Source organism: Hibiscus syriacus, unplaced genomic scaffold (genome assembly GCF_006381635.1).
Source record: "Hibiscus syriacus cultivar Baekdansim isolate YM2019G1 unplaced genomic scaffold, ASM638163v2 tig00111402_pilon, whole genome shotgun sequence".
In the NCBI taxonomy this organism is placed as follows: Eukaryota; Viridiplantae; Streptophyta; class Magnoliopsida; order Malvales; family Malvaceae; genus Hibiscus; species Hibiscus syriacus.
The window spans coordinates 6,154,935-6,178,832 of record NW_024063082.1 but is presented as its reverse complement, the minus strand read 5'-3'; the positions used below and the strand labels follow the sequence as shown (position 1 = coordinate 6,178,832).

The window sequence follows — 23,898 nt, the reverse complement described above, 5'->3', positions numbered from 1 at the left end:
TTCTAAAGTTGGTACTAGTGTGGAGGAGGACCCAAGCGAGTTACCGGAGGAACGTATCAGTGATGTTATGTTGACGGCGGTGGCTGAGGTTCAGCCCCGCCAGTCGCCGTGACGATCTTGAACTAGAACTGTCGAGAGCTTGGGAACCCTACGACAGTTCGAGTTCTTAGGAGATTGATCTCCGAAACGGACCCAATGTTGGTTTTTGTTTCTAAAACAAAGTTACAGAAAAATAAGGCGGAGGCTATTCGTATTGCTACAAAGATGTTCGGATGTTTCTCAGTTGAAAGAGCGGATGAATGTGTGGGTCTAATGATGCTTTGGAAGGAATGTATCAAGGTTTCTCTCCAGAGCTTTTCTAATCTTCATATTGATGTGGAAATCCTTTGGAAAGAGCAGAGATTCCATTTTACGGGATTTTATGGTCGTAGTGCGTGGTCGGACAAGAAGCATAATTGGGAGATGGTTTCTCATTTGGCATCTACTGCCTCACTCCCTTGGTGTTTGGGATGTCATTTTAATGAAATTATACATCCGGATGAAAAGAGAGGAAGTCGGAAACCGGTGAGGGTGCATATGGAGTAGTTTCAACAATGTCTTCGTGGAGCGGATCTGTGGGACATTCGGCCTAGGATTTGATGGTTTACTTGGGCTAGTGGTACCCGAGCCAAGTCTTTTGTGTGTGAAAGACTAGATAGATTTGTGGCGAAAAATGACTGGAGGCTCTTGTTCCCGGAGTGTTCCGTGGTTACGATTTCGACGGCTATGTCTGACCATTCTGCGATTTCTCTGAGTTTGGAGGGTCATTTCCCGAGTTGTTCCACTATAAGAGACTATTTTAAGTTTGATGCGTGTTGGGCTAATGAAGATCAATGTCGGTAAATTGTCAAACATGTTTGGGAGAACACCGATGACTCTTTCTCGATTAAAGTGGGGAACTTAGGGGATATGCTTGGTACTTGGCAATGGGCGAGAAGAGGTCAAGCGAAGAGGGATGATAGATGCATTAGAAGCCACATTCTTTGGATTAATTCGGGTCCAGTATCAGACGAGTCATGCGAGCAACGTAGGAAAGCGTTGGTTGAGCTGAAGGACATCATGAATAAGGATGAGAAGTTTTGGTTTCAAAGATCTCGTGTTACGTGGATTAAAGATGGGGATCGTAATTCTACTTTCTTCCATACTAGAGCAAATGGGCGTCGCAAAAAGAATTGGATTGAGGGGGTGGAGAGTGAAAAAAGAATTGGATTGAGGGGGTGGAGAGTGAAGGGGGAATTTGGTGTGACAAACTGGAGGATATATTTTGTGTTGCAACAAGCTACTTTTCCTCTCTCTTTCGATCTTTCGAAGCGGCACCTGACGAGGAGATCCTTCAAGCCATTGCTCAATGTATCTCGCCTAGTGATATTGAGATGCTTTGCCGGAACTTCACCGCTGAGGATGTTATCATTGCCTTCTCACAAGTTAACCCTTCAAAATCCCCAGGTTTTGATGGCCTTTCTAGTTAACTTTTTCGCTCTTTTTGGGATATTATTGGAACTGATTTTGTAGAACTTTGTTTAAGTCTGTTGAATGGTTTGTCTGACTTTTATTTTGTTAATCGTACTGTTATCGTGTTAGTTCTCAAAGTTACCAGTCCTAAATTAATGAAGAACTTTAGACCGATTAGCCTTTGCACGGACATTTATAAGGTTGTGTCCAAAGCTATTGTTAATCGCTTAAAGCCTTTGATGCATGCTTGTATTGCCGAAAACCAATGTGCCTTTGTCCCAGGTAGACGTATCTCGGATAATTTCTTAGTGGCTCATGAGCTTATTCATTATCTAATAAGGGAGCGACCATTAAGTTAGATATGGAGAAATCATATGATAGAGTTAAATGGGATTTTCTTTTTGGATGTTATGCTTCGGATGGGTTTTAATAATTCCTTTTTTAATCTTATTCGAAAGTGTATTTTCATTGTTTCTTTTCAAGTACGTATTAATGGGGGTTTTATCTGACTCTTTCATTCCTCAAATGGGACTCCGTCAAGGAGATCCTTTATCTCTATATTTGTTTCTGTTTTGCGCTCAGGGACTCTCCGAGTTACTTCTGAAGGCACAAAAAATGAATGAGATCAAGGGCATTAGAGCTAGTTTGAGAGGGCCGAGAATCTCTCATTTGCTGTATGCAGATGATAGTATTTTGTTTATTAAAAATTCTATTGGGGAGTTGCACAGAGTTAAGAGCATTCTGAATCAGTACGAAAAGGCCTCAGGTCAGAAGGTGAATTTTGAAAAGTAAAGCATCTATTTCATCCTTAATACTCCCGAGGCAGATCGATCGAGCTTTTTGAGTGTTTTAGGGGTTATTGAGGCCGTGGATCCAGGGAACGACCTCGGCTTACCGCTTGTTGTTGAAAAAGGTAAGCGAGTGGCTTTTAACTTCATCAAAGACAAGACGGAGAAAAGGATTCAGGGGTGGACAAAACGACTCATCTCTTTCGGAGGGAGGGAGGTCTTCATCAAGTCGGTGGTTCAGGCCCTTCCAGTGTATGCTATGTCCTGTTACCTGCTTCCGGAAGGTGTTATTGAAGATATAAAGTCTCAAGCAAGGTCCTATTGGTGGTCAGGCAAGCAGAATTCTAGATGATGGCCGATGGTTGTATGGGACAAGGTTTGTCGGTCAAAAAAACTAGGAGGTATCGACTTCAGGGATCTTAGCTTGTTTAATATTGCACTGCTTGGAAATCAGATTTGGAGACTCATACAAGATGATAATCTTAAGGTCCTTAAAGCTAAGTACTTCCCAAAGAGGCTCTTAAGGACGGTTTTTTCTAGAGGGTGGGGTTAATAGTAGGGCTCGTATGTTTGAGGACAAGTGGGGGGATTATAGCCCCATTTGTTGGAAGGAAAGATATTTAGATCGGACTGATCATCCAGTTAGAGTGGCGGAGTTTATGATTCCTGTGAGTGCAAGGTGGGATGAGCCAAAAGTGAACAGGGTGCTTCTTAGGGAGGATGCTTCCCAAGTCCTGAATACCTTGATTGCGCCAGTCCAGAGTGATATGATATTGTGGAGCCATCATAGTTCAGGATTTTACTCTGCTAAATCGGGTTACAATTGGCTTAAAATTCAGAGTTGTCCCACCTTGATTGTGGAAGGTATTTGGAATGTTGTGGCTAAGGCGAATGTTCTTCCAAAAATTAGGATTTTCGGTTGGCGCCTGTGCCATGAAGCTCTTCCTGCGGGGTCAAAGTTGAAACAAGCTAACCTCGGAGATGGTATCTGCCCGCTTTGTAATCAAGAGCTGGAATCGGTGTTGCATGCGATTAAAGACTGCCCTATTTCGAAGATGGTTCTCTCGATGTCCGGGCTTCCCCAAGAGGTTGTTGATTGGAATGGGAGTTCTTGTCTCCTTTAGCTATCGTATGTTCAATCTAAGTTAAGTAGTGAAGGATTTGATCTGTTCCTTGCCTTACTTTGGAATATTTAGAACCGGCGTAACAATTTGGTGCATAATGGGAACTTACAATCGGATAGAGATATCATTTTGAACTCTTCGAATCTGATTGAGGAGTTTAAGCAGGCTTCGAATTCCTTCGGTGTCTCAACTGTTGATCATCAACCCCATAGGAACTGTAAATGGTACAAACCAAATCAGGATGAGGTTAAGATTAATGTGGATGGGGCGTTCTGCAAGGATGCTCGGGTTGCGACAATTGGCGTTGTGGCGAGGGATATGCATGGTATGGTAATCGGAGGGATGGCAAAAAAAATCAATCATTCGTTTACAGTCGAGTCTACGGAAGCAACAGCTTTCTCTCAAGGTATTCGCTTTGCGCATGAGAATGGGTGGAACAATGTTATTATTAAAGGCGATGCCATATCGATTATGTACAGGTTGTCGAACAGGAGCTCTAGAAAGACCCATGACATTTCTATAGTTGGATTGTTACTCAATGAGGCAAGATTAAGTTTAGTTGATCATCATTCTTTTAAAGTTCATTATGTTTGTAGGGATGCGAATAGAGTTGCTCACTCCTTAATTCAATAGGCCTTATCGAACCTTAATCCAGTCTAATTTTTTCTGGATGAACCTGAGTGTATCAAACAACTTGTAATTGACGATGATATTAGAATGTAAGAAGTTATTCCTTCAAGAAAAAAAAGTTTCCTACTCTCCTTTTCTTTCTCTTTGTATACATTTAAAGCAACATTGGTTTCTCTTGTTCCTTTCTGAGCTTCGTGTTTCTCCGGTAAGTTGTCTATAAGCTTAATCAACTCTTTTGATTTCATATTTCTTGATATTTCCTTCTTCATGCTGCTGTTATCGGATTAAAGTCGGAAATTGAACGACGAAAACACCCTTGCAAGTTTCCAGATTATTTTGAGTTGCTCTTAAATTTGTTCGAGCTCGATCCTTTACTGATGATTAAAATTTAATGCTGTTTGGTTTGTTGGAATGAGGTCGGGAATTAGAAAACTAAAGGACCTTGAAATTTTCCCGATTCTTTTTGTTAGTTTGACTGTAGTGAAGCTACGTCCTTGATTTTTGAGCCCGGGTTTTTTATTGCACATGGTTTTCATTTTTTTTGGGTGGAATTTGAATTTCTGCCCTTAGTATTTAGAAAAAAAATTAGTGATTCTACTGAGGTTAAGCCATGTGACAAGATTTGAGAAGAGTGTTTAACCTGGTTGATTGTAATAATTGATGTTACAGCTGAATGTAGGCGTTTTAATATGAGTGGGATAATCAAGTTAATGCTATTATTACTGGAACTCCATGAACTGCTTTTCTTGAGTTACAAATATTATTATATTTTATATTTGTTTATTTTTAATTGACTGGAGTCCATTTTTGGTTCATAGATTATTGTAAACTTCAACATTAGAAAAAAAAAGAGGAGTTTATTGACAGATGAGATGTACTTTTGTAATTCAATGTTGAAATTATTGTGTTAAGGGTAAAAGTGTTTTGTAATATTGCAGGTAATCGTATATGATGGGTGGAAGTGCAATTGATGATGATTGGAGTTCACCTCACCTTCAAATGGTAATAGGACTGTGGTTTAGGGGTTACTAGTACTTGTGAATTACAGAAAACAATGCTCAAAGATGGGCAAATTTTGAATGTTATTGATACTCCTGGTACAGTGTCTTGTGTCGTTGTTCCTATTATTTTTATGGTTATATCATTAACTGGGTCATGGAAAATGTTATTCTTTCCTAGGCTATCAATGCATTAACTATTAGGACTAATTTACCATATCATTGCAGGGTTGTTTGATTTCTCAGCTGGATCTGAATTCATTGGAAAAGAAATTGTCAAATGTATTGATCTTGCCAAGGATGGAATCCATGCAGTTCTTGTTTTCTCGGTTAGGACCGGTTTTTCACAAGAAGAGGAAGCTGCATTGCACAGTTTGCAGACTTTGTTCGGAAGCAAAATTGTTAACTACATGATTGTTGTGTTTACTGGTGGGATGAGCTGGAAGAAAATGAGGAAACATTGGAGGATTATTGGGCCGTGAGTGTCCGCTGCCATTAAAGGTTTCTTCCTAAACTAAATGCAACATGAAGTTTTATTTTTGTCTGACTTTATTGTGATCTGTTCGCTTCTCTGTTGAGGTCTGAAGGTTACTATCCTGATGAAGTGATGGCTATAAAGAAAAAATGTGTCCTAATAGCCTATATATCATCTTTTTCATGAATTTGATTTAGATACGGTTAGATGATTATTTATATTATGTATCATCAATGCCTGTTGGGATTAGTGATCAAATTATTGGTGCTTGTGTTGGATGGCATAAACTTTATGATCAGTTCCTTTTATCTTTGTTCAAGGGCTGCTAGATCCATGGGTGGTTTGATTTAAGAAAATCTTGAGTTCTGGTGTAATCTCACTATAAGCATTTATGTTCTTTCTTCCTTTTTTTTCTATACAAAATCTATAAGTTTTGTTATTTTTGTCTCTGCTTTCTATTTAAAGTTTATTTGGACATTTTTTTTGTGGACTCTATTTCCTTGAGCATCAAGATAATGCTTAAAAAATCGATCAATGTAACTATGATCAGTATTCTCCGCTCTGAAATTGGAGGAGAATGGAGTGGCATAGAATTTTAGGCTTTGGGTGAAGCATATATCTCTTTCTTGCCAGTAAAGAAGCAATTTGGTTGAAGATGCTATTGGAGGAGCTTGGGCACAATCAAGAGTATGTCTCTCTGTTTGTGACAGTCAAAGCGCCTTGCATCTAGCAAGGAATCCAGCATTTCATTCAAGGACTAAGCACATACGAGTTCAGTATCATTTCATTCGTGAAAAGGTGGAAGAAGGAACGGTAAATATGCAGAAGATCCATACCAAAGACAACATAGCAGATTTCATGACGAAGGCAATCAATGCTGATAAATTTACCTGGTGTCGATTCTCCTTTGGCCTGTCAGAAACGTAAGCAACATGAAACACACAAGGTAGAAAGAATGGTGTGAAGATATGATTGTTCCAATCAAATCTTCAAGTGAGAGATTATTGAAAATTGGCACACCAAATTGCATCAATTGTCAACATTATGAGTGGCAATTTGGTGGCATTAATGGGGTGGCAAAATTGGTCAAATTTGGCCACCAAATTGTTGAAAATTTTGGATGGTAAAACTATACAATTAGTCATTGTAATTTAGGGTATTTACAAATTAGTCCTTAAAGCTTCAACTATAAATACCCTAGTTCATTTAGCTTCAAAACCATCCCAAAGCATTCTAGCTTTCTTCCAATACTAGAGAGAATTTAGAGAGTTTCTTGAGAGTTGTTTTCTCATTTTTATCAAGAGAGAATTATCATTGTTTTCTCCTTGGTAGATCGAGAGAGGTTGTAATTCCTATTTTTCTCGTAGTGAAATTCTTATACCGTTGCTCGTGGTTTTTACCCTATTATTTAGGGGTTTTCCACGTAAAATTGTGTCTCTTTTATCTTCATTTTTATTTTCTCAAATTATCAGTTGCGATTTTGCTCTATCCGATAGCCATCTTCCGCAACAGTCTTGTACTTTTTGACAACAAGACTATAGAATTTTAGGCTTTGGGTGAAGCATATATCTCTTTCATGCATTGAATGGTTGAATAACCTTTACCAATTCACATTTTGATACATATAATCTGATCTTATGCTACTATTGTTTTTACTTGGAGTATTGGAACTTAAACATTGTTAGTGTGCGATAACAACAGATACTTGTTTTTTTTGTTACTTTAAATTGATCAGGACATTCTAGGTCTTTGTGAAAACCGTCTTGTACTTTTTGACAACAAGACTATGGATGAAACCAAGAGGGTGGAACAAGTTCAGGATCTTCTCTCACTTGTGAACATGGTCATAGAGAAGAACGGTGGGCAACCATATACTGATGAGTTGTTTGCGGAGCTGAAGGTTAAGTCTTTACTTTCTTTTTTAGTTTGTTGTGATTTTAGTGTAAAGAATTACTGTAGCTGTATCTATTACACAGAAAGGAGCAACTAAACTCCGTGATCAAAAGTTGTTGCTGCTCTAAAGGGCTACTCCAAGAGAAATATCCAAGGAGCAGATGAAAGATCATATGAAGAGCAGCTTATGCGAATTATTGAAATGGTAACCTAGTATCTTTCTTGTTATAGTCGATGATGATGCTATTTTCGTTTTCATTTCAGATTTTAAAGATCATTTCCCCCTTGGCCATATTCTATGGTTGCAATCCAGGCCATGAATAAAACCTGATAACACAAGGGAAAGCCAAGATGTGAGATAAATGTGTGCCTTTACGAACTTTGGTGCTATTGCCTCATTTTATCCAAAACATAACCATGTAGCCTTTTGAATCCTACACCATGTTTTCCCATATACCCCTTCAAATTATCCCTGATAGTTGTCTTAGATGGGAATCTCATGAGTCTTTTTATTCCTGTTTCCCTGAAGTGTGGATTTTGACCTTGTCTATTCTTAATTTGAGGCGTGTTGGCATTGGTCAACATAGTTTAACATCAATGTAGGTTTACTCTTATACCGTGTCATGTTTATGTATTTACCATATTTAAGGTATTTATATTGATATATTCATGTATTCATATTGTGTTCATGTTATATTTTGTGGGCTGTGTTGTTTTAGTTATCTTTTCTGTATCGTGTCTAAAATCACATCAATTACCAAGTTGGCTTGTTGCTTCTCATATCTAAGCATTGATATGTCCTTTGCACAGTCTGTGTCTAATGAATGATGATGTTTGTATAGGTCGAGTCAAATCTGAAGGAGACGACTGCCAGGCTTGAGCAGCAGTTAGCAGAGGAGCAGGCGGCGAGGCTGAAGGCAGAAGAGATGGCACAATTAGTTCAAATGAAATCGAACGATGAATTCGAAGCTCCGAGAGAATCTAGAAAGAGACGGAGGAGCTCCGCAAGCAAGCTGCTCGCTGCACCCTCCTCTGACTTAAGCCACTGTCATGACACTGTTGCTAAGATTTTCGATCTTTTAAAGTTGGCGTAATTATTAACTCGTGCCTCTATTAATATTCAATGTTAAGAGATTTCAACATGGTTTTTTTTTTATAGAATAGAGTAGGCCTCATTAAAAATCCCTCATGAAGGATGTTGGAAGGAGGAAAAGAGTGCCTAAGAATTTATTAATGTAAGAATAACAACATTAACATGAAAGACGTTGAAAGGAGCGGCGAGGCTGAAGGCAGAAGAGGCACAATTAGTTCAAATGAAATCGAACGATGAAATTCGGAAGCTCCGAGAGATCTAGAAAGAGAAGGAGGAGCCGCAAGCAAGCTGCTCGCTGCACCCTCCTGACTTAAGCCACTGTCATGACACTGTTGCTAAGATTTTCGATCTTTTAAAGTTGGCGTAATTATTTAACTCGTCCTCTATTAATTCAATTGTTAGAGATTTCAACATTGGTTTTTTTTTTTATATAGAAATAGAGTAGCCTCATTAAAAATCCCTCATAACCTCCATGTTACAACATTAACATGAAGGACGTTGGAAGGAGGAAAAAGAGGGCCTAAGAATTTATTAATGTAAGAATAACAACATTAACATGAAAGACATTGAAAGGAGGAAAAGAGTGCTTAAGATTATTAATATAAGAATAATACAAAGTCAGATCCTAACAACTTCAGTTACAACATAGCACTTAAACACCAACTAACTACACTGATACAACCACTCAGAAACTTAACAACCTAAACACACAACCTATTAATCACCTATTCCTTCTTTAGCTAATTTATCCGATTTCCAATTAGCAGCTCTAAAATATGCCTATAATTATATCTTTACTATCCATTAGGTAGTTACAACATACACTTAAACACCAAACTAACTACACTAATACAACCAACTCAGAAACTTAACAACCTAAACACACAACCTATTAATCAACCTATTCCTTCTTAGCTAATTTATCCGATTTCCAATTAGCAGCTCTAAAATATGCCTAATAATTATATCTTTACTATCCATTAGGGTAGTTACAACATAACACTTAAACACCAAACTACTACTAACAACCAACTCAGAACTTAACAACCTAAACACACAACCTATTAATCAACATATTCCTTCTTTAGCTAATTATCCGATTTCCAATTAGCAGCTCTAAAATATGCCTAATAATTATATCTTTACTCCATTAGGTAGTTACAACATAACACTTAAACACCAAACTAACTACACTAATAAACCAACTCAGAAAACTTAACAACCTAAACACACAACCTATTAATCAACCTATTCCTTCTTTAGCTAATTTATCCGATTTCCAATTAGCAGCTCTAAAAATATGCCTAATAATATATCTTTATATCCATTAGGGTAGTTACAACATAACACGTAAAACACCAAACTAACTACACTAATACAACCAACTCAGAAACTTAACAACCTAAACACACAACCTATTAATCAACCTATTCCTTCTTTAGCTAATTTATCCGATTTCCAATTAGCAGCTCTAAAAATATGCCTAATAATTATATCTTTACTATCCATTAGGGTAGTAATTTCTTTCACTGATTACTGAAATATAGGAGTACATAAAGCCATATTTTTCATCCACTTCAGTGCAGTAAGGGAGTCGATTCGAGGATAATCCTTGGCATTGGAACCAAAACTATTTCCTCCATAAGCAGCAGCCCTCTTTTGATAGCCATTAACACTGGTTTTATTGTTATATGTTTCTTATTTAATTAATTATGGGATTGTGCTTTTCAGTTTAATCAATAATCCTAAAATATTTTGAAAATAATCTCAAAGAAGTGGGCTCCATTAATATATCTCTTCAAGCTAGTGTAGGACAGATCTTATGGTTGGCTCTCCCAAGTTGCGAAGCCTTTTTTACTTGTTTAATGTTGGATTTAGCCATGTGTAAATGGATGTATAACACTACTGAAACATCAACCAAAATTAAAAGAGTATAGTTGATGGGCCTGGGTTCGTCGGCCATTAGCGATTTAATTATTCTAGTTTGACGGTAAATTGCAGTCGGTGAAAAAAAAATCGTTGATTAATGTTTTTGTAAAAAGGAAAAGGTTTATGAGGAAATAGATAATAGGAGTTAAGGTTGGAGAAACTTAGCCTTTGTTCCTATCCTGGTTGGAGTATTTGTAATAGTTGTTAATATAAGTGTCGGTTATAAGATTATAATGACTATTTGTAGGTTGATCGGATTATAATGATCTTGTGGTCAAACTTTAGATTTCATCCCACAAGTTACGACCTAGAAATAGTATTGTTTAAATTTTGTCTATACATTGTAGTTGATTAGAAATTTATATAATATGAATGTTAATTAATTAAAGATTATGGCGAACGAAAAAAAAAATCAATCTAACCATGGTAAATAAGTTCAATAAATTAATTGTTATTATCATATGAAAGAAGCACTCCACTACTCCTAAACTAAGGCATAGAGAATTACTTGTTTAAAGCTTAAAGCAGTCCTTTAGATTTCAGTATCCATTCATATTCTTTGCAAAGAAGTTTATCATCGAATTGGAATCAAAACTTTACATCACAAAGAGAAAGCAAGTATCCACGTGGCAGCTTTGGAGAGAATATCCAAGTGTCGAATGATTAAGACCAATCTTAAGCAAGCTTTGATCTGGAGACGTCAAAGTTAAAAATCTATTTTATTTGACAAGATTCTTCCTCATCGCTTTTGAAAAATGAATCACTTCCATGGTGAGTGGGGTGGGCATTGCCGTAATTTAATATATTTTTTTGAGAAAAAAAGCACCCAATGCTTTTATGACCTTACAATGACTAAGAACTTTTTGAGGGGGGAAAAATCATCTTTCTTAAAAAGGCGTGGAATCTATCATGAGTTGTTCATTGGATGGTAAGTGAGTTGGGTTGGAACATGAAATGACATGCTACAGCTGAGAAAAGCAGCAGCTACTTTAAACAACTTAAAATTTGACACGCACCCACAACATTACACGATTAGATTATGCTGTTATAATTTATATTCAGAATATTTTTTGTGACTTAAATTATAATAAACAGGCATAATATCATACATAATAAGATTTAAAAGTTATAGTCCACCTAATATAAAAATAAAATTACTTAAAAATATAAACTTTAATTAAATTTAATTTTTTTAATTAAATGATTAATTTTGTTTTAAATATAATTGTATAAAAATGATTAAAAATATTAAAATATTATTTAAATTAAAAATGATTTATTATTATATTTAATTTAAAATATAATTTAATTTTTTAAAAAAATTAAAAATGAATAAATTCCGGCAAAAATATTAAAATGATTTAAAATATAAATTTAATTTAAAAAATCTTATAAAATATAATTTTATTTAATCAATAATAAATAAGGTAAAATACATAAATGGTTCTTCGACTACATGTGTTGCGTTGAGTCCCCTGAATATTAAAAGTTTTAAAATGGTTACTGAATCATTCATATGTTCTAAACCCACCAATTTTCGTAAAAAATTGGCAATCGTTTGAGTTGAACGTTAACATGTTGACTATGATATGATAATGATAAAATATGATCCTAGAACCATATATGAGTTGTCTTTTGTGGATTGATTCACTGTTTATATTATGTCGTCGAGTTAGTGTTTAAAAGTAACGGCGATACCAATAGACATCAATAAAATATGATTTAATTATATATCAGCCAACATATTAAAGTTCAGCTCAGACGAACGTCAATTTTTAACGAAAAAGAATAAGTTTGGAACATATGAATAGTCAGGTGATCGTTTTGTAAATTTTAATATCGAAAGACTCGATAAAACAATGATATACAATCAGATGACCATTTTATAACTTTTAATAATTGAATATTCAACAAATCAACGTTCTATAGTCAGTAGATCATTTGCCTACTTTACCCTTGTAAATAAATAAATTATATAAAAAACCCAACATAAACATATAAAACAAATTCTGGCAGAAAAAAACATAAGAATAAATGTTGATAATTATTAAAATAATTAATACTAATATTACACGGCGTGTAATTGTTGTTTTAGATGACTACATGGAGTGTAATGGTGAGGGGCAGGAAGAGGGGCACTATTGAGGGCAGACGATTTCTATTCTAATTTATACAAGATAAAAAATTATTTTATGGCAGTATTTGTTCTACTATAATCTTAAATAAACTCACGTGCATCTAGAAGATATTATTATTTGAATTTAAATTACTTAAAAATTATGTCACCTCTCACCATTGAAATCAATAATTGAATTCAATTAGATACTATATTTAAATTCTCATTTATAATTTATTTTTTTACTTGATTACAAATAATTATACGAAATGTGTGCTGAATTTTTATTATACAATTACTTTGAGATCGATTTATTACGTTTGTTAAAAAAGATTGGCTGCCCAATTAAATATATGGGACATAATCTTTCATCTTCCTTTTCTTCTTTAGATTTTATTTTCCCACCTTTTCTTTCTATCATCTTCCATTTTTCTGGGTAATCAAATAGAAAAAGAAAGGAAAAAAAATACAGGGATAGTAAAAAAATAACCATCTTGTACTACCTTCATAATCCATTCGACCTTTGTTCAAGTCACCATCTTGTTCACCATTAGTATTAAGTTTGATTTACGTCATTTCATTCTCATTTTTTCTATAATTAAAAAATAACTGCCCCTTTTTCCCATATATATGAGGTAGGGGGAGGTAAGATAGTAGGCTATCCCCAACATCAGGTTGAGAGCAGCTTCCGTAAGAGACCTCCGAATTATGAAATGCCCTTCGTGGGACTCGATCCCACGACCTCAAGGTTAAGAATCATGAGTCACAAACACTTTAGTTTTAAAATATTATCTCAAATTAAACCATCAATTCTTTGAAATCAGTTTGATTTTACTTATTATGATTTCAAATTCTTTTGATTTTAAAATCACGAGTATAACGATTTTTGTAATGATCGAACATGATAACTCAACCCTAAAAATGGTTATGAAATAAAATAATAAACACTTACTTTGATCAAAAATAGATTCAGACACGAGAGTGATACTTCTTAAATACTTATTTCATTTTTGATGTTGTTAAATTACTACTGTTCCCACTTAAAAATAAATAAATTGAAGCAGAAAACCGTGGGGGAAGCGTGAAGGGCAAGATATGTGGAGAAAGTGATGGGGGGAAAGCCATGGAATCTGTGATGGGACGACTCATTGGCTGGTTAGGGACTTGTTGCGCATAGCTCATGGAATTTTCTCAACTTTTCCTATCATAAAGACAGCAAATCAAGTTTTTAGAAGCACCCTAAAGCTAGTAAAAAAGCACTAATGGAACTTTTGTTATTTAAAATGAAAATTGAAGCTTATAGTGGGAGAAGGATTTGAGGAAGAAAGTAAGTGGTGGGAAAGAGAGTATTATGGAATTAACCAAGTGTGAAAAAGAAGGGTGTCGACCAAAATCGATATTTAAAGTGGGAAAGTGATTGAGGAGAATCTAAGGGGAGGAATATAAGGGTTGAAGCTCTAAACCGGAGAGAAGCAACAAGTTGTTTGGACAAAGGACCAAATCCAAAGCAGCATTGCGACAACCTCGAAGCTAGTTCAAACTAGTGGGAGGTTGTGTGCACAGGATCATATCATATCCCAAGATCGAAAGCTAGCGATATCGAATTCAAAGGATGGGCCGTGGAAGAGTTCAGATGAAGCGCATTGAGAACCCGGTGCAACGGCAGGTTACCTTCTGCAAGCGCCGAGCTGGCCTCCTTAAGAAGGCTAAGGAGCTCTCCGTGCTCTGCGATGCTGAAATTGGTGTTTTCATTTTCTCCGCTCATGGAAAGCTCTATGAACTAGCCACCAAAGGGTCTCTTCTCATGTCCCCCCAATACATTTTCATTTCTTGCACAACCATACATACATGTATGTATAAACTTAGTATGTTAAATTGTTAATACAAAATAAAACAATACATGCATGGACCATGCAAGAGCTTACTAGAGATATAAAAAACAAAGAAATATTTATACTTTTTTTTTTGGGAAATGAAGGACCATGCAAGAGCTGATTGAGAGGTATGGCAAGTACACTGGTGGACCTCAGCTGCCTGATGAACCCATGGTGGAACCTATGGTAAGTCATATACGCTTCGTATACACACATATTTCTTTACAAAGTTTTACGTAGAAACTAATAAATAAGCCCATGAAATCATCAAAGATGAACATGTATAGTTTTGAACACATCTTGTTTGAATTTAATTATTAAAATATTAATATAAATTTACTTTAAAAAAACATTCTCTAATAAAAATATGATTTTTTAGATAAATCGAGTTTGATATAAAAAAATATTATCAGTATGATGTTATCAGCAAAGTGGGTGTTGAATCAGATTCTTCTGCTTCAACAAACCAAAAGGAAATAGTGTTAGAATTCTGGGTATGAATAGATCATTGAAATCTTTTCTCCCATTTATTTATTTGAAAATTTTAGGATGCTAAAAAGGAGATTGGCATGCTGAAGCAGGAGATCGAAATTCTTCAGAAAGGTCTCAGGTAGACTTTCATTTATTCTTTTTCGGACATATCAATAATTGTCTTTTATTTTTATATCATATTATATTTTTTTATTTCTTTTTTACAGTTATATGTTTGGAGGGGGTTGTGAATATATGTCACTGGATGAATTGCTTGTACTTGAAAAGCATTTAGAAATTCGGATCAATCAAATTCGATCAACAAAGGTAATGGTCATTTTAATTATAATTTAATTCAATTTTTATGTAATACCATTTTCATTTGCATTTTTTTAAACTTGTTACATGAACTGCAGATGGACATTATGTTACAAGAAATTCAAATGTTAAGGGACAAGGTTAGTACGACTGTCCATATTAATACATTCTGGTTTTTGTAAGTATTTACATACAAACAAAACGTAAAAAATATTTGGTTTCTAGGGGAAAATGAAAAGAAATTTACTATTAAGATGACATTTAATGTTTTTTAAATACTATATTAAATTGCATTCGTTATGAATAATTGAGTTGGGAAAATCGCTCTTGCCTATATAGTACATGATTCGAATTATTGATAAATAAATAATATTATACTAAAAAGATAAATATTTTAAAATTAACTATTAAGTAGGTATATATATATATAACTCGAAACAGTACAACCTCATCTAATTATTGATAGATTTAAATTTTAATATTAAATTATAAAAAACTACAAACCTATCAATAATATTATTGATTTTTAATATTTTAATCCCCATTGGTTATTTGCCATTCATCCTTTAACATAATGATATTGTAGCACATTACATAGTTGATGAGAAATACATTAAGTCATCTAAACATGTCATGCCAGCTTTATAATTTGGAATAATTTCTTAAAATAAATATATAAATTATTCCTCTTATTTATTTTAGGCGTCTAATATTTTTTTATCAAAGTAGATTTCGAACATTTATTTTATTACCATTTAAGAAACCTAAATTTCATTCTATTAATATTTTAAGATCATCCAACCACCTTTAAAAAAATCCAATCAATGGTAGTTTGATATGTGACACTAATTTATGATTAATATTATTTTTCTAAAAAAATAATTCAAAATGTCTAAGAAACCTTAAATTTTATGATTTCGGAAACAAATCCTTAAAACCACGGATTTCTAAATCCTCAAATCCCCTTAAACAGTAGGACATCAAATTGAGAGCGAAGGTTCGAACGACGGTATTTGTAAAAAACTAAACCTGAACCATTACATAATGGGTCTAGCAGGTCACATTAGATCACCGAAACAACTATTGCTTTTAAAATTTTCCTTCGTTGATCATAATATGAAATCATTTTTAAAGCAAACCATAAAATTTCATAGTGATGTTAAAACATATTTACAAGTCGAAGCTTAGTTTATAAATTTTCTCAAAATAAATCTCAAAATATAAAAAGAGTAACAGACCAAATACACAAAAGAGCCCTATGAATATACATAAGAGTCCTATGAATATACATGCTCAATATAGTACTCAAATATTGTATCATAAAAGTGGATGTTGTAAATCCTGAAGTGATAGTACTCCACCAACGTTGAACTCCGTATGCTCAATAGTATATTATTAATCTAATATACATCATGAAATTCGTAAACATAAGTATGCTAACAATATAAACAATCAGCAATGAGTATAAACATGATTAATAAATCCAATGCATAATATATTTGTGATCAATTAATTAATTTTCCTTGACAAATATTAGTCTTATGCTTTCGCTAGTCCTAGAATATAGTGCCTAACCATGAACTTCCATCATCAATAGTCAACAAATAGATATACAATCACATAATCATGATAATATAATAATGTTTCTCAATCTCATATAGCATCAAGTATGTAATTAAGGATATCCAGATAGTTCTCGTCACTAATGTCGCATAAGTGTAATTGTATATTTATCATATCGTCATTAAGACCGCTTACATAGATATTTATTCACACTAAGGCCATATAAATAGTCATATTTCATTCGCCACTAAGGTCACATCGATATCCATTTTCATTTGTCACTAAAACCACATAAGTAAATACATAATATAAGTATATAATCATTCATCACTAATACCATATAAGTAATCACACTTACGTCGCTAAAGCTAACAAGTAAATACCTTAGGCCACTAAGGTCAACCATTAGAACTCTATGCTATATACTCTCTTTTTTTATGTATTTAAGTCATTATTTTTAGTCGATTAGTCTTATGGAGATATTTTCGTAATTTTATACTTATAAAGGTATTTTGGTAATGTGTACTCCTCGAGGGCATTTTAATCGTAATAAGCTAATTCATCTCATTAACCTCATTGAATCACTACATATCATCTTTCTAGGAGTAAAATAATATTTTCTCAACCTTTAGTATCGATACTCTTGTACAATATCAATATCAAATTGACACACTAGAATCTTATTTTTACAATTAGTATCAATACTCAATATTCAATATCTATAACGAAGGAATAATATCGACACCGCAAATATGTGTATACTCCATATTAATATATTATCAATACTTAAAGAATGACACTGATAACAAAGCCTAGAAAATATCATTTTATATTTTAGAAATCACTCGCAATTCTTCTCTACACACTGTATTTAAGGTCATACTTCATTTGTAAGGTCTAAGAGAGTACTATTGGTTCATTTAGCATCAAATTAACTTATTTTTAGCAATAAGTTCATCAATTTAACTATCAAACATGCATATCACTCAAATAAGCTCAACAACTAATATACCACGCGTAAGACATCATATTTATGAGTATCATGATCTACTATGAGATTAACAATACACTACTTTAGCTCAAAACACCATCGAAGACCCTAATATCAATTTCCTCCAACCCTTTTCCTTGCGTCTAGCACTAGACGGTTATCCTCTATCTATAACTAATAAAAACACAAGCAAAAACAAAAAAGTCATAATCATTTATACCGACGAAATAAAAATTAAGGATGAATTTAAAAACATAAATATACTCTAAATACTCTCAAGTTGGCCATAAAGCTTAAACCATCATAAAAACCCCTTGCTCGTATCTTCAAAAATGAGTAACATTGATCTCGTTTTAAAGTTCAGGAATTCCTTAAAATGTTTCTTATCTTATTTGAGATGGGATTCCTTCAACAAAAGCTAAGATGAAGTCTTTTTGCTTCGGAAGAATAAGAAAAATAAATTATTGAAGGAAAAAAGACAATGTGACGAAAGATACGTGAAAACCTATAAGTTTCCCCCTAAACCCACAGTGACATCACAAAATCAAGGGAGAAATCAACTTGATTTTCTTCAATAAGTTATTTACCCAATTGATCCCTTAACATTCAGTTTCCATATAATTTTTCCTCTTTTCTTGGTTCAAATCGTCTCAATTCCCCCCCCCCCAAAGAGACCCAACTTGTCCCAAAGGTTCAAATATACTTCTAAACCGAGCCAAAGTTATCCTGAGTCAACTCCTATAAGTTAACTCCAAGTCATTATAGTGGAGCCTCACCAATGACGATGGACAAGCGATGGTTGAGTGAAAAAAGGATCTTGTATGACGAGATTAGTAACTAAGTGTTGCGATTATTCTATTTGGTGGTGAAGTGGACGATAAAGAGGCGATCGATTGGTGGGAGTTCGACGACATAAAGGGTGACCGGTGGTGGCATATGAGATTTAGAGATTTAGAATTTAAGGATTTAGGGAGTTTTGAGATTGAATAATATAGGGATTATTAGGGGGTTTTTTATAAAAAAAACATGTTACGTGTCGAACACTGATTAGATAACAGATTCTTTTTAACACATGTTAATTGCCAAACACTTAAAATAGTAACAAAATAAATGTTACATATATATTGACAAAATAAATTAAATACGTAAACAAACAAAATATATAACTTAAACACTTCTTTTTTTAATTATGTATAATTTAAACACCTCTATTATAATCTCTATATGATAATCACTTAAAAAAGTCAAAAGAAGTAGATATGTTGAAAGTAATTGTTTATATACAGACTTATCTAATGATTGTATTACTTGTTAAAATCTGAATAGTCATCTAAAATTTGAAAAGATTTTGACAAAAGTATTAAATTAAAAACTAAGTTTAAAAATAAAAATAGTTTCAAATATAATTAAAAAATGTGTTGATTAATTAAAGTTTTATTAGTTGTGCTTATATATATATATACATATTTAGTTGATTATTATATTTGTGTAATAACTGTTTTTCTTTTTGTTGGATAAAGGAAGGGATAATGAAAGCTGCAAATAAATGCCTTCTTGAAACGGTAATAAGAAAAGCAATACCAATGGTTAAATTTGAAGGGTTATAATAATGATTTATATTCGAATACACATAAATTTGTATTTTTGTTAGTTATATAATGCCATTATTTAAAAATTATTTAACGATGCCATTTAAATTTATGCGTTAATGTAGAAATAATAGATGCAACAATGACTGACAAAAGTTGTTTTTTTATGATTATTTTTGTTTTTCAGATTGAGGAGAATATCAGCAACACTGACTTTACTACAATGACCACTAATATGCTGCACCCACTAACCATAGCAAATAACATATTTTAATGTTTAGAATGTTACCGTATAATTTCATATATAAATTAAAGATAATGAGTTAGTATAAAAGTGAATAATCAAGTGCTCTTGTTCCTGTTTGTTTTTCCTCTTCGTGTGATGAAATAAAGTGTGTAAGGGAGTTAAAATTTAATGTATTTTGAAAATGATTGAGTTGCTTTTAGTTTTAAGTTCGATTATACATTATATGTTCTTACTTGGTATGTTTCATCTATTTGTTCTAGAAGTAAATGAAATTATTGATGAAACTTAAATTTTATTCTTACTGGATTCGAACAACTTCATCTGCAAAGCATGTCTGCATTGCATAGATTACATGATACGCATACAGTGTAATCACTATCAACGAGTTAAGATTCTTAATGATTCTTTTCAAAAAAAAAATTCTTAATGATAGTAATTGTTGATATAATTGTAAAATTTCTAGTTGAGAGATTGCAGTCGATTTTCCAGTATAGTATGAAACTACAAATTGCACCAAATTGGTAGTCAGGGTTCCATCTTCGCAAATGCAGCAATGATGAAACCATCAAAGAGAGATTAGGTTCAACTCTTGATCTCAATAAGGTCGAAACTTTCGGGCGGCCCTCATCTGTTGAATCCGCTTTTTATCCTGCTCGAATTTGCTTTGGAGTGTCAAAAGTTCTGCAAGGAGAAAACAAGGTTATGTAAATCCTTTGTGTCAGCATTCATACAAAATGATGATGATCAGTGTATTTGAAACATACAAGACATTGCCGAAAGCAGAACATCGAAGTAAAGGTCATTTTGAGGGATCTGGACCCCCCTTCATTACTATTCAAATATAAATAATTATGACGATGATGGTCTCTACAAATGTGAATGATGACGATCAGTGTATTCAAAAAATAAATAATGAATAAAATTTCCACTCCAGTTTGAGCATGCAGTACCCATCAATATTCTCCTGCCAACTACGTTGTTTGAATTTAGGCGAGTGTGGGAAGGTATACAAGTTTTTCCATGATTTTGGGAGGTCTTCTGTGGGTCATATCCCTTTTACAGAAGTCTGCTGGATACAAGTATTTCAAGCTTAATGAATTCTGGAGAAACGTAGCCTGCCGGTCGCCTAGCACACACAATTTTGACCAACTATAACATACAATTTTTTTGAATTGATTAAAGCAGAAAAGAAAAGTGTAAACTTATGTGCAATGAGAAGCAGCTAATCCTAACATCTACACCCAACAACATAGTTAATCACAACTTAACTAAAACCCACCAGAAAATGTTGACAATAAACTCAATAGGGACATATTGGTATTATAAAAAAGGGGGGAAACACCTAATTGAATATCATTCATACCATTTCTCTGGGCTTCTCTTTTCTGAAAGCGGTAGAAATCAGAGACCTCTTTGCTCTTCTTCTTAGCTAATTTCTCCTCCACAGCAGCCTGGGAAACAGAGCCTACCGTAGTTCCACTTTCGGAGTCTGTGGTCTTTTTCCTTCCTTTATGATGTTCAACAAGTATCCATCCCCCTTCCGTAAGACGAGCCTCTTTTTCTTTCCTTTCCTATATCACCATAATGACCCAAATAGTAAATAACAAGAAGAAAAACATTTCTAACAATGTGTAAAGGTAAAAGTTCATAAATAACAGTATATATAAATAAATATTGTCAAGGGTGCAAGGTGCAGTATAGGCATTAAAATCTTAAATGCCATGTGCCACAAAGTGCAAAAGGATGCTCAGCTACCTGTGTGTGAGTGCATGCGGAATAACAAATATAAAATTATGTAAATCCTATGAAGCATGAGAAATTTCATTCTTTTGTTGGCCAACATGCATGATTGTCTAACAGTCTTGGATTTGTCATTGAATATTCAAACATCGAAGTAAAGAGTTTGATGTTTTCTCCTTATACAACCGTTTTTTCTCTTTTTATCTACTGTCTTATAGAAAAAGCACCTAAGCATACCAAGTGCATTCCTCTGATCAAATGCACCTTGCCTATAAGGGCTTGACGTGCGTTTTTGTTGTGTAATGCTAAGGTAAACGCCTTGACAAAACTGGTATTGCTATGATTCAACATGGGGTACCAAGAATAAAAATACCTGTTCAATTTTTTCCTCGTATGCAATTATAAACTCGTCAATCCTTTGTTGCAATACCTTCAAGCCAGGCCTGCTTTGGTGGTAGTCTGTAAGCCATTCTGCAGTTTAAGAAAACTTACCTATCAAATGTCTATAAAGCGATAAACTTGTCTATCAACTGATAATGGAAAATACATGATCAAACTAGAATCCAGATAAGAAAGGGCATGCTAACATCAATTAAAAAAACCTGGCTTTTAGCTACAAGTTCAACAATTGCAATATTGCCTACTGCGGTGCATAACCTAAACGAAGATGGAAATAAGACTTAACACTAATAAGTTTCAAAGCAAAATTCAGAATATTAACAATACTGCTTTGGAAGTTTATCTCTACTTTTCATACTTTTCATTCCTTTTGAGCAATCGTCGTCTCCAGAAGGTATTTCATAAACTCCATCCTCTTGAGCTGCTATACTCTTTTCCAGCAACTGACCATTTGATTTCTTTTTTCTATCTTTTCTACATTTGTCTAGAAGAAAAAAATGTTATGTAAACATCAAAGAGCAATTGCAATATTAGAGTTGATTAAATTCTAAATAAACCAAAAGAAAAAGCCCATTCATTTACAACTTTTAGTCTTACTTTCATAATGGAGTCTGCAAATGCAATGTAAGAGTTGATGAAATTCTAAGTAAACCAAACAAATCCTATCAATTATTTAGAACTTGCAGCTTTTCATCTTGCTCTATGAAGTATAAGCCATGGAGTCTTCGGTCTTACTCTCACCATTTATTTAAAAAAATATGAAAATTAAAAATAAAAGTCACACCTTGAGCATAAACTTCGTTGTCATCAACAAGCTTATCATCAGTTCCAACGCTAGCGTTTTTCTCTTTACTTTTTCTTTTCGTCTTACTTAATTTATCCTTTTTCTTCCCTTGTTTGGTTGCAACTAAGTTCTCCACTGAAACCAACGAAACAAAAGAAGTACACCCATCGCAGAAGAGTTAAATACATATATACAAAGATCATTCGAAAACAAATCAGTTGAAAATTTTCCATTGACATTTACCCATTTGAAAATCTTCGGCGATACCAACAGATTTAGCCTTCTCTTTACTTGTTTTATTCTTCATCGTACTTCTTAAAAGTTTCAACTTTCTCCCAAGCTTAAAATAGCTGCTGCAATGGTGAATACGTATATTGAAAGCGCAGAGAAAAGGGGCAATAGTTCTCCTTAGGGCAATTACACTAATATAAATAATTGGGCTTTTTGGGCTTTAGAGAATTTAAAATATTGAACCCAAAGCCCAGATAGTTGAAGCCTAACTCTTCAAGCCAGTCCAAATTATTACAAAAATTTAATTCAGTATATTGTTTCAATTAGGGGCCTACGACCTGGCCTACATAAAGTCTGGCCTGGACTGGCCTATTTAATAAAAATGTTAGGCTCGGGATTTTTTAAAAACCTATTAAATTAAATAGGTCAGACTTAGGCTTATTAAAAGCCTTATAAGCCTGATAGGCCGATTTATATATATATATATATATATATATATATATATATATATATATATATATATATATATATATATTATAAGCTTTATAAACCTAAGACCGAGCTCCCACGTGAAGCACCCACACCCTGTTAGCCTTCTGCCCGAAACAGTGCGCCACTGGCTCGCGAATCCACCGAGCCCATCCATGCCTGTCGGCCATCCACTAGAGATTCGTGAGGTTTGTATATGATTAAAGTAATTATTCTATTGTTGGGTTGTACTTTTATATTGCAATTTTTAATGTACACTTTAGGATTCTTATATGAAGCAGAGGTTTTAATTGGAGGCCTTCCCTTTTCAACTTGTTAATTTACAGGGTGCAATCAACTTGTTAATGGCAATATACAAGAAGGAATTCAACATGCTTTTAAAAAGGCTATCAGGCCAGGCCAAACTTTTAAAAAGGCCAGACCCAGCTAAAATAAAAGCCTTTGATAGGCTATGGTCAGGCTCAGGCCTAAAAAATTTATCGTCTGGTCTATTACGACCCCTAGTTTCAATCAATCCTTTCCCTCGGGCACCCACCATGACTCTAGAAATCGAAGCTCGAGAGTACGTTTCCCTTATCTGTTTATGTTGTTTTCTCGTTTTCTGCATCTGGGCAATGCCCAAGATACTTTCATGAATTTTCAACTCTTGTTTTGTTTTGGTTGTT

The 23,898-nt window shown here is 33.9% G+C and overlaps 2 protein-coding genes and 1 pseudogene across 5 annotated transcripts; 2 read left to right on the top strand and 1 right to left on the bottom strand.

Annotated features, from left to right (window-relative positions):
* The first annotated feature begins 1,213 nt into the window (after positions 1-1,213).
* On the top strand, positions 1,214-19,655 carry LOC120162114 (agamous-like MADS-box protein AGL12). 4 transcript variants are annotated; one of them, XM_039172291.1, is made up of 9 exons: positions 1,214-1,224; positions 13,993-14,102; positions 14,145-14,331; positions 14,516-14,597; positions 14,960-15,021; positions 15,110-15,209; positions 15,299-15,340; positions 19,275-19,316; positions 19,531-19,652. In XM_039172291.1, the coding sequence occupies exons 3-9, from the start codon at positions 14,150-14,152 to the stop codon at positions 19,615-19,617; spliced, it is 597 nt and encodes a 198-aa protein (XP_039028222.1). In that variant the 5' UTR covers positions 1,214-1,224; positions 13,993-14,102; positions 14,145-14,149; the 3' UTR covers positions 19,618-19,652. The 4 variants fall into 4 exon arrangements, with proteins under 4 accessions (XP_039028222.1, XP_039028221.1, XP_039028223.1 ...); XM_039172290.1 differs by having other exon boundaries at positions 15,110-15,212; positions 15,302-15,340; XM_039172292.1 differs by lacking the exon at positions 19,275-19,316 and having other exon boundaries at positions 15,110-15,212; positions 15,302-15,340; positions 19,531-19,655.
* On the top strand, positions 4,985-8,452 carry LOC120162112 (annotated as a pseudogene).
* Positions 19,656-20,095: 440 nt separating the features above from the next.
* On the bottom strand, positions 20,096-22,911 carry LOC120162113 (ribosomal RNA-processing protein 7 homolog A-like). Its single transcript, XM_039172289.1, has 6 exons — positions 22,757-22,911; positions 22,514-22,648; positions 22,088-22,213; positions 21,704-21,801; positions 20,954-21,161; positions 20,096-20,271 (listed from the first exon to the last, which is right to left on the bottom strand). Exons 1-6 carry the CDS (start codon positions 22,818-22,820, stop codon positions 20,186-20,188), a joined length of 717 nt encoding a protein of 238 aa, XP_039028220.1. The 5' UTR covers positions 22,821-22,911; the 3' UTR covers positions 20,096-20,185.
* Between the last annotated feature and the right edge of the window lie 987 nt (positions 22,912-23,898).